Here is a 19,329-nt window from a genome sequence, read left to right as displayed (position 1 = left end):
CAGTGGTGGGTTGCCCCCAGTTCGCACTGGTTCTATAGAACCAGTAGTAAAACTGGCAGGAGGCTCCGCCCATCGACCTCGATGTCATCAAAATGCTTCTGCGCGTGTGCGAGTGAAGCGTGCGCACGTGCGCAGCCCCGTTGCAAACCGGTAGTAAAGGTAAGTAGAACCTACCCCTGGTTCCAACAATTTCCAAAAAATAGAGCTAATGTGTCTGCTTTCAGGTGGAATATTAAGGCAATCTGGTAAATTATGAAATCCTTGAATGTACCAATAAAAAACCTGGAGAAAAACATAACTTCTCCTAAGGAAGGTAGTACAATATGTTTTAAAGGCACTTTAACTTTTCAATCAGCTGTGTATAAGATTATGTTGTACATAAATAATAAATAACTTTAGAAAAAGATTAAATTTATTAAAGAATAACAAGGTGTATCAATAACTATTATTCTTAAAGACTAAGTAAATTAATAAAAGCCATGTTTGCTAACAATTAACCACCTTATTACCTTGGCAGGAACTAAAATTTGTTCTTGCTCAATGGCATAGCTATCATATAGGCCAAAGAGTTTGAAACCAACACTTTCCCAAATAAAAATGTATCTTAAGAAATATAGAGCTCTCCAGAATAGCTTGCTGCCGAGAGCAAACTTAATTCTTTTTCGTCATGTTCCTGGGTTCTAGAATAGGTGAAAAATTGTCGCAGGTTTATGTCCTATTTCTATGGCATGAATTGGAATCACTGATATTGATATCCTGTATAATACTTTTGTTGTCAGCTTTACAATCTTTCTTATGCTTATTTTCACAAAACATTCAGGGGAAAAAACAAAACTATTGTTCTCAACTTATATTTGCAGTACTGTATGGCCAAGTAACACAAAGTATTCACTTTGGCAAAGCTGGCATATGAATTAGATTTTGTAACTCAGATCTAGTCTTTGTATTACTGCAATATGAATACAAAAAATAAATTATTAAAGGCAGCTGCGGGAAAGACTTCTTTTTAGAAAAAGAGAGGACAGAAATATATAATATCTAATAGATTATTCATTTATAAAGGTTTGCAAGCATCACAAGGTTAGATGGGCATTGAAAGATCACACAGGCAGTGACAAAACACAGTGTCGTTGCTCTGTTGCTGAGTTTAAACTTCAGAAGTTCCATTGGCTGTGGTTGGGTTTCTAGATCTAATTCAAGGAATTGTTCAGTATATATAAAGTCCTAAATATTTTGGGTCCTCATGACCTCTATATGAGTCAAATCAGCCTGCCTTACATGATCTGACCTTGAGGAGCACTGGGAAATCTGGATAACAGGAACTTAGATGATTATCTTTGTTCTGGTAGCCCCTTCACTATGAAACAATCTGGCTCCTGAACTCGGGTTATTTCTCACCTTATCCTATAAAAAAGTGGTGAAAACAGTCCTCTTCCATAGAGCATTTAATGACAAATTCTTGCATTCCAAATAGCAGCATTGGGGGCAGAATGTTAGGAATTTCATTTTATTTTTTACCTCCTTCTATCACTTCTATCACTGTATTAGTTTTCTTCACATATACATTTTTGAAAAAAAAAAGTATCACATTAATTTTTAAAGGGCTCTTGAATGATTTTTATTACAATCTCCTTAATAGATGTTGGTTCTGGAATTTATTCATTCATTGTATATCATTGTGATTTGGTCCGCGCTTAACAGTTGGTCCTGGAACATTATTTGCAGGTTTACTGTGATGATACTAAAAAGTTGCTTCATACAGGAAAATTGAATCACCAAATTATAGGCCTTTACAAAATTTTTGTTCCAACTTTTTCACTACCAATTAGGATAACCTACTTGTACTTCAGTGTTCCCACTAAAAAAAAGTCATTGAGGCACTTGAACAGGAAACTATTTTCAAATTTGTTTCAGCTCTATAACATTTGTTCTTTTTCTGAGTGTATTTCTTACTTGAAAAAAAGTTATATAACTGGCTATTCTGGCTCTGCTTTTCTTTTCTGTACTTTCATTTCTTCTACTCTATGACGACCTTGACCTCCTTTTCCCCTCTGTCTGATCCTGATATTTCCTTTAAGTCTTTTCTTTGTTTTTCATTCTTCCCATTGCGATGCTTTATTGTCAAGAGCTAAACTTCACATTAAAGCTATCCCCATACACAGGCTTGGATCAAAGGTGACATGGGCACAAAAGATATGATGAATAGGAGACAAGATATAGCAGTGGAAGGAGAACAAGTCAACTGAAGTTAGGCCTATTCTCACCAAGGTAACTCATCCCTAAATTTTTACCTGATCTGTGGAACGGTAAGTAGTGAATAGTAAAACAGTAAATATCTTCTTTGTAATTTCCTTTTCTTTTCTAAGTCTTTCTTCCTCTAGTTTTTGTAACAAAATATACACCATATTTTGACAGTTCATCTCATCAGAATGCTTAAACGTAATTAGTAGCTTTGAATAATAACTCTAATGAAACTTTATATTTAGATTAGAATACTGCTTTCAAAAAAACTGAAAAGCATAAAAGCCCATATTTTGGTTTTTGACCTGACAATTAGTTTGTGAATTAGATGATGATGTAGCACTAATAGATTGAGTACATGAACAAATATCTGAAATCTAATTATATATATATCTGAAAGTAAATTTCTCTGGACTATGTTCAAACTATCCATCATATGACACTAATTCATACTTATTTACTATTTTCACCATCCAGATATTTTAGACATGTGTCTCAAAGGAAGCTTAATGGACAAAGGATAATTCTCAGACACAACTGTAGAGAGCCTTTAAAAATCACCTCCTGCCAATAAATGCATTCAAAAATGCATACAATAAAAGTAGATTAAAAATATGCTTGTTAGGGAAAAATACTCACCAAACCATTAAATTAGAAAAAAATCATTTGCAAAATATCTGTTATAACATTTATCTATTAAAATAATGTTTATTAATTATTGCAATAATATTTACATTGGAGAGATACACATGAAAATATGTTTAAATGTTCATTAACACATTTCACAAACTGTTTAGAAATGGGACTTGTGTATACCAATTTATTTTTCCATTGAATCATGGTCTCTCCCTGATTATATTCATTATGTTTCATCTTTTCTGCTCAATATAGTATACTCTATACAGTTCTTCCCACTCTTTATCTTCATGACAATTAATGAGATTGAGCTGTTATGATACATCACCATTAATTTAAAAAAAAGATGTTGAGACTCTAGAAAGAGTGCAGAGAAGAGTAAAAAAGATGATTAGGGGACTGGAGGCTAAAACATATGAAGAACGGTTGCAGGAACTGGGTATGTCTAGTTTAATGAAAAGAAGGACTAGGGGAGACATGTTAGCCGTGTTCCAATATCTCAGAGGCTGCCGCAAAGAAGAGGGAGTCAAACTATTCTCCAAAGCACCTGAGGGCAGGACAAGAAGCAATGGGTTGAAACTAATCAAGGAGAGAAGCAACTTAGAACTAAGGAGAAATTTCCTGACAATTAGAACAATTGATCAGTGGAACAACTTGCCTCCAGAAGTTATGAATGTTCCAACACTGGGAGTTTTTAAGAAGATGTTGGATAATCATTTGTCTGAAGTGGTGTAGGATTTCCTGCCTAAGGAGGAGTTGGACTAGAAGACCTCCAAGGTCCCTTCCAACTCTGTTATTCTGTTCTGTTCTGTTCTGTTCTGTTCTGTTCTGTTCTATTCTATTCTATTCTATTCTATTCTATTCTATTCTATTCTATTCTATTCTATTCTTCTATTCTATTCTATTCTATTTTACTGTAATATAATATAATATAATTGCTAATAAGTTCAGAAATAAAATTATATCCATGTAGTGTTTCATGTATATACTTATAGACATGTATATATTGATTATATTGCAAAAATGAGCTTTTGCTTTATTTCTACATTTTATTTATTTTTTGTTTCATTTATTTATTATATTTCATATTTCTAGACAATCCATCTCCCTCAAGGAGGGGCTTTTTAGCACTTTGAATATTGGCATTCTAATTCAGCTTTCCTTGTGAGCCTACTATATATATTTTGAACAGTGTTTGACCTTATTTTCCAAAATATTTCTATATTTTGATATTAAAACCTTAAAAAGACTTTGTAATTTTTTAGATTTCTGATCTCACATTCATTAATTTTGGTTAATGGTTCCTCATGCGGTTTATTTAAGCAATTTTACTACTTTTGATTTATGTTTTTATATTTTGTTATATATTTTAAATGCTTTATACTTGCCATTATAAGCTTCCTAGCAAATCTTACGGCTGGTATTAAGCTATATTTTAGTATATCAGTTACTCCCACCACCTTCCTGTTATTATCTATTAATATGAATGAGGTAAAACTATGCTTACTCACATAAAATTGCAATAATATATTTTTGGGCTAAGATTTATACATTTTTATTTTAAAATATTAGATTTTTATCTGGCATTATTTTTGCATATTGTTTTCACATGCTATATTTAGGTACAACTAATAAGGATAGGAAGACTAATCCCAATGAAATACAGTTAGTCCTCAACTTATGACCAATCACTTAAAGACCATTCCAAGTTATGATAGACCCCCAAAAGTTCTTCGTTATGATTTAGTTCTAAAGATCTGATGTCTGACTCCCCTCAGGATCACACAACCACATTTCAGGCCCTTGGCAACTGGGTTGCATTTATGGCTATTTGCACATGATCATGTGACCATGAGGTATGATATTTATGCCAAAATCCGGTATTTACTTCTAGTTTTTGGCAAATATGTCCCATGGTGAGCAAGGGATTTGCTTAATAACAGTAGCATTCACTTAACAACCGCCACACATAAGGTGTGATAAAAGCATCTCAGTCACAGATGGTTGATTCTCTTTTTGATGTCATGACTTATGAAGGGTAGACTATATTACAGTCATAAATCAAGGACTACCTGTAAAGGAATTGGAAAGAATTATCAGACTGAAAACTTAAATTTCAAAACTCTTCCTAGTGAAACACAAATGATCAGTCAGATGAATTTTAGGAGTAAATTAGGAATAAAATGTATGATGTGCTTTAATCCATGAGGGAAAGAGATCTATCTATGGTCTTTACAAATCTGCTATATTTGCAGATGGTTCTATTAGTCTGAAAAGAGACCGCTAATGTGAGCGGTCAAACATTTTTACGTGTTTGTTTTTCATTCAGTCTTATAATGACAATGCACATAAACTAACTCCACAGTCACAACCTGCGATCCACCTTTGCTTTCATCCACTTATGATGCTTTAATCACTGCTGTAAGTGTCGTCTTTCAAAGCAGGGATCTCCAGGGCTGCATTTTTAACTCTGCTTTTTAATTTATTTTAGATTCCTTTAGGGAAGTATGCAGTGCAGTCAAATTGCCATCAGCTGCACTTCTAGGAAGCATTGGAGGATTCATTTAAATCCCACAAAATGAGTAAAAGATGAAAAATTAAACAGTACAAACACCAAGCATGAAAAGAAACATTAAGGATCTCAAACAATCCACAAAGCTGCTAAACATTCAAAGTTGAGGCCATGTCCCTGTCATTAATTCAGCTGTCATAAAGTAGAGAGTATAAACATACAAGAATATAGCCTGTTCCCCAAAGAGCACACTTAAAATGTTATCAGCTCTTAACAGCTTTCTACTCAAAAGTGGGCTGGTTCACATTGATAGCTTTTGTAAATACTGTATGTAGGGCATAATAGTTGGCACAAGATATCCCTTTATCATTGAATAAGTCGTATGGAGGGGAATGTGAAATAGCCTAAATCTCATCTATGTCAGTAGCACAGATTTTTGTGTATTACTCTGAAACAATATTTTCATCTTTCAATTAAAAAAAGGCATGGCAAAATCTGTATTTTGTTTTTTTTTTTGAACAGTTTGAACCCAGCATGGAAGTGTATGATTTGGATGATTTTTGATCTAATCACTAATATGACCTGGCTTAGTCTAATGCTTAATTAGGCTAAAGTAGATGACCATCTTAAACAATTCCTTCTAGGATAAAATTTCAAATACATCTGCACTGAATATTTCCAATTACCCATGGTTAGTGTGCATTCGGCACTCCAATCCTGGTGTTAGTATCACAATGTGAAGAAACTGCTTGCCTGTGCTTGCAGCCCGTTAATTCTCATTTTGTTCCCGCTTTCATGTATTTGGAAGGTAAAGTATAATATACAAAATTTAGGATGATAGTTTCCTGCAACCAAAGAAACTAAATTAGTAGATCAACTATAACTCTTGACTTAAAATTTATTTAGATGCAAGAAGTTATAGTTCCAGGTTCAAATATTGCAGTAAACCAGGGGTCAGCAACCTGTGGCTCTGGAGCCACATGTGGCTCTTTCATTCCTCTGCTGCAGCTCCCTGTCACTCAAAATATGTGTCACAACCGCCAATGTGCAACACCCACTGACACGTGATTTATTGAGCTTTTCAACCCCCGGTAGGCCAACCATGGATAAATCCAAGAAAAGAAAAGTTTTAGAAGAAAACAGAATGTTTAATTCAACTACATATGCTAGTATTTTGGCCGCTCAAGAAATAGTCAGGCACGGGAAAGGTTTTGTGGCTCCCGGTGTTTTCTTTTCTGTGGGAAAGGGTCCAAAGGCTCTTTGAGTGCTTAAGGTTGCAGACCCCTGCAGTAAACAATCTGTTGTGGCCCCGCCCTCTGAGCCTATCTCATCGGAGGAAGAAAGCTCCAAACATGAGGAAGAGGAGTCAGCTAGGCCTCCCTCTCCAGGCCCCTCCCCTCTGGCACTGTCTCAGGTGCCGGCCGAGGGAGAGGAGATTAGCCAGGAGCCAGGTGTCTCGGATGAGAGCGAAGGAGAGCCGTCATTCCTGGATGCACGCCAACGAAGGCGTGATAAACGGTTGTAGCAGTTAAGGAGGCGTGCTAGGGATTAGAATTGAGTCACTGGACCACACCTCAGAGACTATATAAGAGAGGGTTGTGGCTGGTAAAACTCCGTGACGAACAAAAACGAACTTTGGCTAGTCACTTGAACAACGTCTGAAGCTGCCGAAAGGAATATTGTTTTGCTGGACTATTTGCAATGCATATGTAATTTTATGTTATCTGTTGCAGTAAAAGCTCTTGGCAGACGGTGATTATATTGCTGCCAAGTTTGAGATAACGACCTGTGTGCGTGCCAAGTACTTTCTTAACCCTCGGCTGGCTGTGTTTGTGTATGTGTGTGGACGGGGACAGATCACAATCTACATTTGATATATTTGCCTAGTCACAGAAAAAGCTACATGCATGAAAACACTTATAGGTGACTTCATGTGCCAAAATTCTTGGTTTAATACAATGTGTAACTACTTGGCAGCACAAGGAAGCAACAGCCAATGACTTAATAGCTGGCCATCAACACCTCAATCAACCATAAGAAGTTACACCTAACTTGAGTACAGATAAATACAAATGCATAGAATAGCTCAGAGCCTGTATTCTGATAGAGAGAAGTTCTTTGAAGATGGACTTCCAGCAAAAGCTTGGAAGACTAAGCCTCTAGTCCTGGTGAACAACCCAGATTGGCTCCTGCAACATTACCTTAAAATACTTATATTTGCCTTCATTCATATGACTACTCTATTTAAGCTTCATAAATTATACTCTTTACTCCACAAGAGTGAGGCTGTGATTTTCACTTCTGCACCCTAGTAATGTTGTAACAAGAAGAATTGCAGTGTGTGCTTTATGTACTTCTAGAGCAGGGATGTCAAACTCACAGCCCATGGGCCGGATGCATCGTGTGCTGCCCATGCCCGGTTTAGCAAAGGGGGGGGGAGTCATGAAACGTCACGTGATGTCACTGTGACAATGTGAGTTTGACACCCCTATTCTAGAGAGAAATGTCCACAGGCAGCCATTGGTCAACATGAGGGCAGGATCTATATCCATATATGAAGTTTTGCTTTTGAAACAGAATCTCTGATAGCAATTACAGATGACTTTATATCTGTATCTCCAGCTAAGAAACAAAGCTTGATCACATTGATTTGAGAAATTAGTTTTTTGGTTGATGCACTGTAGTGGATCTCAAAAGTATATCATGGTACAGTATATAATTAAGATATCTTGCTAAAGAATAAAGGTAAAGAATCAAATGATTTCCTTTCATAGCCTTCATTCAAAGGTTGGCTGGGATAGAAGTAGACTTTTATTTCAAAACTAGTGATACTTTTCATGAGAGACAGTATCTCATCAAAAGGTGAGATTTCAATGCCAAAACACATTGTATAGCCTACTTTGAATTGTCTTTCAATGATGAGTAAGGAACACATGAAGAGTGCACCTACTGTCCCCTAAAGCAGTTGTTAGTCAAGTTGTGGAGTCTTTCATCATGTTTCATAGATCTGGCTTCCTCAATTGCTGCCAAACAAACCTCTATGATCATCTCTTCTTCTCCCATTCTTTTTTTTTTAATCCCGAAGGTTTTCCTAATAAATTTCATCTTTTGTATCTATGACAATTTGAATGTTATAAAATATAATATTCCACCCTAATTGCAAGCTCTTTGTATTTTGATTAGTTCTTTTACAAATAACCTTGAGTTGTGTGCATGTCCTTTCTTCATATCTTAGTTGAGAATCTCTCTCTTTCTTTCAATTGTCCCCTTTAAATATTATCTTTTGATGTCTTCTGGGTGGCTATGTTTAATCTCAGGATTAAGCAGAGGCCCACGGTTGTCTTGAACAGCTTATCAGCTTGCAAGAGACATTTACAAGGAGAGAAAGGCTCTGGTTTTGATAGCAGTAATTGTATTTAGCTTGTAAGATATAGGGCTATTTATCTCCTCCCTGTGAAATGGAGTGGGGGGGGGTGGATCGGGATGAATGGAGAACACTAGCAGATAACATGCTAAATAAAAGTAAAAAGGAAGCTGTGAAGAAAAGAAGCAACCTGCCCATTGCACTCCCAAGTGGGAAAATGATACAAGAAATGGACTTACATTGTAAAACTTAAAATTTAAGCCTTTTGAGGAAGGAGATAAAAGAGGAAGGTGTGAGGTTAACAATAGAAAGACAAGAAAGAAGACATCTGAAGGAAACTAGAATTTATTGTAGTACAAACTCTATAAATCTTAGGTGCTTGGTTTTTAGAAGCACTTATACTCATTTCAGAGCTGAAGAGAGTCAATACTTAGGTGTTTGTCCCTACTTGCTCTGGGGAATGAAAACTATCAATCCTAGAACAACAATATTTTATGAACTTTATAATTATACCCCATACATTTTTTACCCTGAAAACACAAGGCAGCATCTTTAACAAGGTTAATGTATCTCCTAACCTTTCAAGTTATACTGTTTGAAAAAAATGTGCGAGATTATGCATCCATAGTACTTAAGGCTACCATCCTGAACCAAATTTGCTAGCAAACAAAGCAGACTTATGCTATAGAATTTGTACCTGGATACGTTTGTATTAGATTATGCTGTAAAGTTTCCTTTTGACAACTCTGTAATGGATTCTGCTTATGTGCTTGGTCTAAGTAATCTTCAAAATTAGCTTCTGGAAGACACTTTCCTGCAGAGTAGCAGTGAGATGTCTCCTCTGTAACATGTACCGTATTTTTCGGAGTATAAGATGCACCGGAATATAAAACACACCTGTCTTTTTTGGTGAGAAAAAGAAGAAAAAGAAATTTCCCTCTGCCTCTGAGCAATTTTGCCTCATTGCAGCAAACAGCAAATAGCCTGCTTTACTTTCATTTTCGTTCTCAGCATAGCTTGATTAGCACAAGGAAAAAAAAATCTGCTCCAGCAATTTACCTCTTTGCAGCAAGCAGCAGAGCCCTGCACAAAACAGCTGAGAGCAAATCAGCTGAGAGTCAGGAGGCCATCCAATCAACTTGTGCTAATTAGGCTGTGCTGAAGCTGAAAGGAGATGTTTTTTCTTGCTGTTTGCTTGCAAGGAGGTAACTGCTGCGAGGCAGAGGCCAAAGGGTGGGGGCCAGTGGGTGGGTGGGGCTACATTCGGGGTATAAGACACACCTAAATTTTCACCCCCTTTTAGGGGGGGAAAGGTGCGTCTTATACTCCAAAAAATATGGTAACTGGGTTCATCTTTATTTGACCTGATGGCCATGTTAGAGACTATGTAGTCCTTCAAATGTTTTGGGACACAAACCAGCAGCAACAAACATGATATCAGAGTTGTAATCCAATAGCATCTCAAAGGCTACCAGATTTCCTATATTTAATTGATGTAATATAATATGGTTTTTTTCTCAGTTGTTTTTCCTCAATCCTAGCATCACTGAGGATAGCAACATCAATGAACCAGACTTTGATCCTTTAGATCAGGCATGTTATAAACAAGATGGCTGTCTGTTTGGATCTTAAAGTCCCATAAGATCTTATCTTCTCGTTTGCAAAACCTTCCCAACTTGATGGCCCCAGCAGTTTTTACCACATTCAAATCCAAAACATCTGGCAAAGTTTCCAATGAATAATTTTGGCAACTTGGTCATGGTGATGCCTGTAATCAGTTTGTGAAATTGCTGCAGTCACTGATGAAATGGTCAATTGTTTCATTCTTTTCAGTACAAAGGTGACATTTGCTGTTGCTTTCCAGATGTTGAATTTTCACCTTCATGCAATTAAGGGAAAATTTTGCTTTGGAGTCACTAAAATAAAGCTTTAACATTCCTGATCTTAACCAACTCCATATGGGTTTTAAGTCAGCTTTTTCCTCTCTACTCTTCAATTAACAATTCAGTTTTCAATTGTTTCTTTTCTGTATTCTTTTCTGTATTCAACTTCCACCTTTGTTGTTTTCAAGAGGTTTCTTTGACTTCCTTCCTTCAGAAAGAGTTCTTGGATTTTCTTAATGTAGTCACTCAGGCCATATTTTTCTTTGTCCACAGTTTGTGTCACCTGTAGAAATTCTCTAACCCCTTCAGTTATTGGTAAAATATAGATGTTCAATATCACTTTTTGGGTACAAAGTAGGGTGCATTGTCATTAGTTTTCTTTCAATCCAAGTTACCAAGTTCCATCTGGATCCAATCAACTTTTCCCGCTTTATATTGAACAACATGGACAGCCCAGGTTATTATTAAATTATTGTTACTATTACTAATGAACTGATCACAACACGTGAACTCACAGCTGCCAGTTTGCTATTGGTATTGGCCTTCATAAACACTGAGTTCTTCCCAAGAATCCAGGATGTCATAATGTATTGTCGTGGTTCATATTCAGATATTCAGATGTGGCTTTTTGCAATTGACAGCTGGAAATGTTGTTAACGTGAAGAATTTCTATGTGCCATACAATTTTTGGGGGGGTATGGGACCCAATGCATTGAAAACCACTGCAATTCCGACAGTGGGAAACCACTGTGTTTCCCACAGTAGTAAATGTGGCAGGCCTGAAGATCCAGTGCAAAAGATGGCTTCCAGGCCTGATACACTGTGGTTGGCTAATAGCAATAGCACTTATCCTTATATACAGTGGTAACTCACTGCTTATTTCCCTCCATGTAGATGTAGTTCCATTAAGGACTACATGTTGAGTGTGATTTGTCAGCGACTAACAAATACATCTGGTGATGATGTTGCTTATCCCACATTTTTAAGCTTATCAAGAAGTAGGTTTGTCAAATTCAGGACCCACCCTGAATTATTTCAACTGAGTTCAACTGAAGCCACTATTCTGAAATGATTCCCTACCTGTTGCCGACCAAAAGACCATAAATGTTCAATGCAATTTTGCTATGAAAGTAGAAACAACATAGCATATTGATTGTCTGCAAGCTACTTTATCACTGTCTATTATCATCATCTTGTTCTCTGTCCTTTTTCCAAATTTGCAAAGCCCAGCTTAATATCCCAAAATGCCCTTTTGCATACATATACACAATAATAGAAATATATATCAATGATGGATTAAGGAAAATGGAACATTTCAAAGGTTAGAAGGAATACTGAATTCATTCTTAGTGCAACCTATTAGAATGCATTCTGATTTTTATTCTTCCACTTTCCAATGAAAGGACATATCACATCCACAGCACAGTTCCTAGATCATCTTTGTTAAATTTGAAGAAAGTGTCTAAAATAGCATAGATTGACATCCCATAAATTGGATTATTTTTGTAATAACTTTTAGTTATCTTATTGTTTTCTATTTTAAATAAATTTAGATAGGCTGCCCAACATATATCTTCGTCACTTGGAGTGGGTAAGATAATTTTAACTGTTTTTTCATTGCTATGCTTTAATTAGAAGCACCTTAAGACTTAAGGTATTTTTCAAACAACTGAAAAAATAAAATGATATCTTAGTTGATCAATTGCTGTCTAATTGCATCCATCTAGTGATATTACATACTGTATCAGACTTACGGAGTTTTCAAAATAAAAACAAACATAAAGCTACATTTGTTGCACTTACAGTAAATATAAATTTCTGTACATTCCTTACTGCTTCAAACAGTTTTTGTCAAAGCATCGGATAGAAACTATTTGAAGAAGTAAGGAAATACACAAAAACCAATATAAATATTTGTGATTCTATATATACTCATGATCGTTTTTGCTTTGTATTACAGTAAATGAGCTTAATTCTTCTTCAGTTATATGCCATTATTAATGACTAAGAAAAGCCACAGGTAGCAATTCTAATAATGCCAAATAATTTTGACAAGTAGTTTGCAGCAATGTGCATTAGACTGGTTTTTTTTTAGATCACCCAATAATCTACAGGAATATTCTAACACATGTAGATTATAGGTTGCATTTTTTTTTCATTCTCTGCAGAATCAGATTATATTCAAAGGTGCATGTGATTTCTTCTTCATTACCCGCATCCAATATTTGTGCCATTCTTGTTCTCTAACAATTGACATTACAGAAAATATATTATTGATCAGCATGATGAATATGATCTAATAACTTCAACTTTTTCTAAAAAAAATTAAAAGATATCTAAGTCAGCTCTTCATTCTTGCAAGATGAGTTATAGAATGATTTCTTCACCAAATATATTTTACAGCTCCTACTTCAGGATCTAAGGATAATAATTTTTAAAAGGAGAAAGACATCTTTATTTAGAGATTTACCTGAAGGGTAATGTTCATTTACTGGCCATCCATCTACCTGAAGTGTTGCATTACCACCATTTCGGGTAAAACGCACAACATGGTATTTGCCATCATTCACAGGAGTGCTCTCTTCTTTGATAGAGATATCTACTGTGCCAATATTGAAGACTACACCAATTTTGCCTTGTTCCTGTGAAGGAAAGAAAAGAGTTGTGGGTAAATTCTGGAAGCAAAGTCACAGGAAGAACGGTTGAAAGATGGACGTGTTTCACTCAAAGTAATAAGATGAACGTACACACAATGAGTACGCAGGACATATTTGCCTTTGTAAGTCATGTGATATAAAACTTGATATAAAGCATGACAAAATAATATCTAAATCAAGTGAGGTGTGGTAGTTGAGTGTCTTAAAGATGCTGGATTTGTTGGCCAGAGAAGGTTGGCTTTCTGCAGTCTACCATTCGAGACCACTGAATGATGGAGTGGCTGTCAGGGTTCCAACCCCCCAACTAAGTAAGAATCCGAGGCATCAGTTTCTCAAAGTTCCAGTTTATTAGAGATGTCATATTGGCACATCTGGGAAAAACCCAAATCTGAAAGCTCCCGGGTTTTCCCCACCCAAAAGACAGTCAAAGTCCCTTCCCCTGCACCCACATGTCCATCACATGGTCCAATCAATCCACTGTCCCAACTGGAGATGCCTCCCCGTCACGCCACTCCAGGGGCAGGCTGAACGTCCTTGACTCTCAGAGAAAAGAATGTTGTTATGGGTAAATAACTCTAGCAACTCCATACAAACCCCCTTCCCACTTTCCCACAGCACTAAAGATGTGTGGCAGCCCTAAAGATCCAAAAGGAAAGATGGCCTCCAGGGCTGACAGTGAGTTCCCATCACTCGCCTCAGCTTCTGCCAACCTAGCAGTTTGAAAGCATGCAAATAAATAAGTAGGTACCACTCCAGTGGGATTAATGGCAGAAACAAGAATCCAACTGGCACTGGACCGGCCAAATGTGAGGCAAAAACTGGTGGGGGGAAAACCCCAGATGACACTAACACTCCCACAGAACTTTGTTAGCTGCCCTGTGTATGGAGTTAGTACACACACACACACGCACACTTCCCTAGATAGGGTGTGAGTGTGTACTGAATGAACTAGCATTCTTAGGCAGCCAAACTACTACTTTGTAATAACATTGTAGACTTCTGGTTTTCATGTACCAAAGCTATATGCTAAATAAATAAATAAATAAATATAATCTACATGAAGTGTACCCTAGACTCATTTATTTCTCTAATTCTTTTAAAATCTTATTTTACTCAAGACTGGCATCAGAAATCGTAACGATATAACATTTAACATGAAAATGAGCATCTGCTTCTCATCTTAAACAAGGCAATATTGATCCCATCTGCACTTTTTATTCCATACAGTTGCTTCAAAGCCTGAACAAAAATTGCACTTTGAAGAGCAATATTACAAAAGCCAATTTTACAGCCAGAATGACTTATATGTGGCCAATAAAAGAAAACTGAACACATAAGGTAAAAATGGAATGCATAAGATAAAGCACATAGGAGATGCCAGTTTCCTAGGATTGAATCCATCTGTCCTGCTGGTGTCCAATTAGCATTCTGATAAAATTGCATCATCATTTTAGAGCAGTGTTTCTCAACCTTGGAAGCTTGAAGATGGGTGGACTTCAACTCCCAGAATCCCCCAGCTAGCAGTGCTGGCTGGGGGATTCTGGGAGTTGAAGTCCACCCATCTTCAAGCTTCCAAGGTTGAGAAACACTGCTTTAGAGTCATATTACAGTAATATTACTATGCAAATGGATCAGGAAAGAATGAATTTATTAACCAAACACTTCACATGAGTATAGTTGAATAGTAACACATAACATGGTTCTATATGAAGCAATCCTGGATTATTCCTGGCCTTTTCACTTAAAAGTGATCAGATAAAAGACGATCAGATGGGATCCTGTGATCCCATTATACGGACTGATTCTAATATATTTCTAATTATGTGAAAGGACAGGAATAAACATACCAATGGAATACGCATACTTTTCTGGGGATTGACATTAGATGGGGAAAATACATTTCATTATTATTTTTTATTTTTTATTTATTTTTTAGATTTATATGCCGCTCTTCTCCGGAGACTCAGGGTGGCTTTACAATGCGCTAAGCAATAGCCTTCATTCTTTTGTATATTTATGCAAAGTCAGCTTATTGCCCCCACAACTGGGTCCTCAATTTACCTACCTTAGAAAGGATGGAAGGCTGAGTCAACCTTGAGCCTTGGCGAGATTCGAACCTGCAGTAATTGCAGGCAGCTGGTCTTAATAACCAGCTTAATAACAGGGTGCCTTAGGCCACTGTACTACCAAGGCTCTTATTATATAACCTTTTTGATATTTGTTCAATAACTTCTATTGAAGTTTGCTGAGAACATTATTTGGATTTCCTTTGGATGGCCCATCATGGAATGGAAAAGAGGATGGCGTGGAAGTAGGTGACCATGATGTCAATTGAGCCATGGAAAGAAAAGACTGAAAAGAGGAGAAAAGGAAAGAGAAAAAAAATGTATGTGGGAAAGAGAGAACAAACAAAGGTAGATAAAATATAGAAGAAGGGAAGATAAAAACAGGTCAGAGGAATCAAGAGTCACATCAGGCCAGGACTAGGATAATTAGGCTGGCTGGATAAGAGCCAAGTAAAACTGACCATAGAGATATGAACAACGGAGAGTGAATTCAAACCTCATCTTGGGACTGTGTGAAAATATGTGATGATGGTGGCAGAAGAAGACTACAAGTATAAATCAAGCAATCATACGATAAGATTTTAAGGATTAACTTATCTGTTCTTAGAACAGGAGTCAGAGAATTGAGAAGTATCCCTCGAGGAATGAGACTCTCTCCTGTTCCTGGCCTAAATAGTGAAAGGGACCTGAGGACTGATTATTTTATTACTAGAAGGTGCAACTGGGATGTGTGGTTGTGGTATGAATACAGCTGGGGGGGGGGTTATATATAAGTGGGGTTGGATACATCAGATGCAATTGACCATTACTATAGGGCACAATTGGCTGACTAGAAGAAGGCTGATGGAGAGCTAAAGGGAAAGAGATAGAAGAAGACCATCATTATATATTGCTGCAGTTGAGTTAAGGACTCTCAATAGTTCACATATATAAAGGTAAAGGTAAAGGTTCCCCTCGCACATATATGCTAGTCGTTCCTGACTCTAGGGGGCGGTGCTCATCTCCGTTTCAAAGCTGAAGAGCCAGCGCTGTCTGAAGACATCTCCGTGGTCATGTGACCGGCATGACTAAATGCCAAAGGGCACGGAACGCTGTTACCTTCCCAGCAAAGGTGGTCCTTATTTTTCTACTTGCATTTTTTATGTGCTTTTGAACTGCTAGATTGGCAAAAGCTGGGACAAATAACAGGAGCTTATCCCATTATGCAGCACTAGGGATTCAAATCGTTGAACTGCCGACCTTTCAACAGACAAGCTCAGCGTCTTAGCCACCAAGCCACCGCATCCCTCTAGTTCACATATATATACATATACAATTAAAACATCCATGAGAAAATTTTTAAAATAAAAGAATAAAAATAAACAACATCATTCCCCAAATAATCTATGAAATCTGATTTAAACTGTAAAAGACAGTGAGGGACCCAATCTAATTGGGTCCCTCACTGTCTTTTATAACCAGGCGGCTATTTCAATGAAACAGTTCTTCCAGGCCATCTCCTCCATCACTTCCAGAAAGTGGGAAACCCTATGCTATTTCTCCTGGAAAGATTGCATAGGTCAGGCCATTTCCATCTGTACAACTGAACCAGAATATTTTTATTACTGATTATTGTTATTTTGTATTACTGCTTTTATTAAAACTTAAATCTACATATACATTGCCTAGAGTCCAACTAAGATGACAGATGAATCCCATAATTAAGATAAATTAAATCTCTGGAATATCAAATTAAACAAAGAGGACTTGTTAAGAATTTATTTCATTCCCACCTGCATACATGTTTTATTAGTCTTACTTCAGTTCTACTTTATTAGTCATAATCTCTCTCACATATATACACGCACACACATATACACAAAAGGCACAATTGGTTCCTCAGCATGAATTCTTAATGGATCCATGAATTATAAAAACAGCTGTAGTGCTTAAAAAACTCTAACACCTTATTTGATGAAACTAGGTATCTGCTATCTGTTAAGTTTGGGTGACAATGTTCATGTAACAGTAAGACTTCTAAAAAAATATACGTCAATTCATTCTTTCTTTCAAGTTTACAAAAATGGTCTCCATGTGGAGAATATTTCTATCGCTGTTGCATTTCCTTCACTCCTGATGTCAAGACAGGCTGGTCAAAATATATTTCAAGGTAGGATATGAAAAATAAGATAAGGTAAGGTAAGGTAAGGTAAGGTAAGGTAAGGTAAGGTAAGGTAAGGTAAGGTAAGATAAGATAAGATAAGATAAGATAAGATAAGATGTTGTTCATTTCTAACACTGTGGAGTCCTGTATACAATAAGCAGTAAGAAAGAACCATAGATGATAGCATATTTTCCTTTACTATATAAAGGCAATCTGTGATACATGACCGATCGCTTAATGACCATTTAAAGTTATGATGGACTTTCCCAGAGATACTTGTGATTCATTTTTGAAGATGAACAGTTGCACAAACACCCATTGTCAGGTCCACCATTGGATCCTGCCATTCTGTTGGAAGGTGAGAGGGAGGATGGCTGGCATTTTTGCTTGCTTTTGCTGTAATTGCTCAGGGATTAGGGAGGGGGAATGTCTTCAGAGATGGAGCAAAGTCACTCCCAGACAATTCCAGCCTGAGTTCAAGGCCGTCGTGCCCTGAGGGTGAACTGTTATCTGCCTAGCTCCTCCAAGTTTCCATAGCAACCTTGCGGCATCACATTGGCTGCTGGTGGACTGGTCGGGGATTGGTTTTTGGGAAGTTGTGCTTTGGGATGTTGTGTGCTTTGCGAGGGGTTTTTCAGATTTTGCCTTGCTTTCCTCCAATCACTTTCTCTTAGCAAAGGTTCTTTTGATTCAACTTATTTGATTGAAGAGTCTTGCTTTCCTGAGGGAAAGCTGAGGCAGGTCCTTACACCCATGGTCATGTGATTGCATTTTGAGTGCTTGGCAACTGAATCACCTTTATAGCTGCTTGCAGTGCCCTCTAGTCATGTGTTCATAACTTGTAAAAAATTTTTGTTGTTTCTGGTGTTTACTTCCAGCTTCTGGCAAAACAGTGCCCATTGGGGAAAATGGATTTGCTTAACCACTGCAGCATTCAGTTAACAACCGCTGTGTTAAGTATCCATTATAAAAACCAACTTTGAATCCAGTCATGCAGTGCCTCAATTTATGAACACAATGACTTACAACCATAATGCTGGACTCAATTCCAGTCATAAGTCGAGGACTACCTGTATTCCATCAATTGCTCAGCATTGTTATGGAAATAATGAATTTCTGGTATCTTTATTATTTAAAACTGAGTATAAAATGGTAAACTCCACATTTAACTTTTGTTTTGGCTCCACAATATCAATAAAATTCTTTGCTTAGATTCCCTTAACTTATTTACAGGCATTGAATCTAGTAGAACAGCTTGATTCTTTTTATTCTAGGCATGAAAACAATTTCTGTTACTATTTAGTGGCCTACCAAGGAAGATGATACATTGGTCTTCATAAATACAGTATACCATAAGAATTACTGGCTACAATTGTTATGTAAAGATTTTTTTAAAAAATAAAATACTATTTTCCAATTCTATTCCAGCCAGGAATCAATATTACATCTCTGAAGCTTCTCTTTTTTTATTATGACCATTAATAGCAAAGAGATGTGTCATTTCCTTATGTACTAAGATCTGCACCACATGATCAGCAGAATTATTCTGGCTATAGATGGTGTAGTACTGCACCATTTCAGATGAACAGAGGAGATACATGAATGTTTTAAAATGTTACAGAATCAAAAAAGAATAGTTCTTGTTTTCTAAATGCAGGACATTTGTGATATAAAAGTTGAAATAATACTACCCTCTCTCCATCTCACTTTAAAATAAAAACAAATGTGAGCACATATTATCATGGGATGTGCTGTGTGATTTCCTTAGTTTTATAGTTCAGCAATGAGTAATTCTTCTGTGTTTTCCATGTATACAAAGCAGCAAGA

At 36.7% G+C, this 19,329-nt stretch overlaps 1 protein-coding gene across 25 annotated transcripts in view; it reads right to left on the bottom strand.

The window, feature by feature from the left end:
• Nucleotides 1-19,329, bottom strand: part of NRXN3 (neurexin 3) — a 1,226,878-nt gene that overhangs the window by 161,386 nt on the left and 1,046,163 nt on the right. For all 25 annotated transcript variants that reach the window (XM_070931446.1, XM_070931448.1, XM_070931449.1 and 22 more), the window contains one exon: nt 13,107-13,278. In XM_070931446.1, the coding sequence (XP_070787547.1) occupies nt 13,107-13,278 (172 nt within the window). The remainder of the gene's footprint in view (nt 1-13,106; nt 13,279-19,329) is intronic.

Source organism: Pituophis catenifer, unplaced genomic scaffold (assembly GCF_029215685.1).
Source record: "Pituophis catenifer annectens isolate HBS135680 unplaced genomic scaffold, rPitCat1.0.hap2 SCAF_1, whole genome shotgun sequence".
Classification (NCBI taxonomy): domain Eukaryota; kingdom Metazoa; phylum Chordata; class Lepidosauria; order Squamata; family Colubridae; genus Pituophis; species Pituophis catenifer.
Note: the sequence above shows the minus strand (reverse complement) of the source record. Positions and strands in the feature narration are given on the sequence as shown.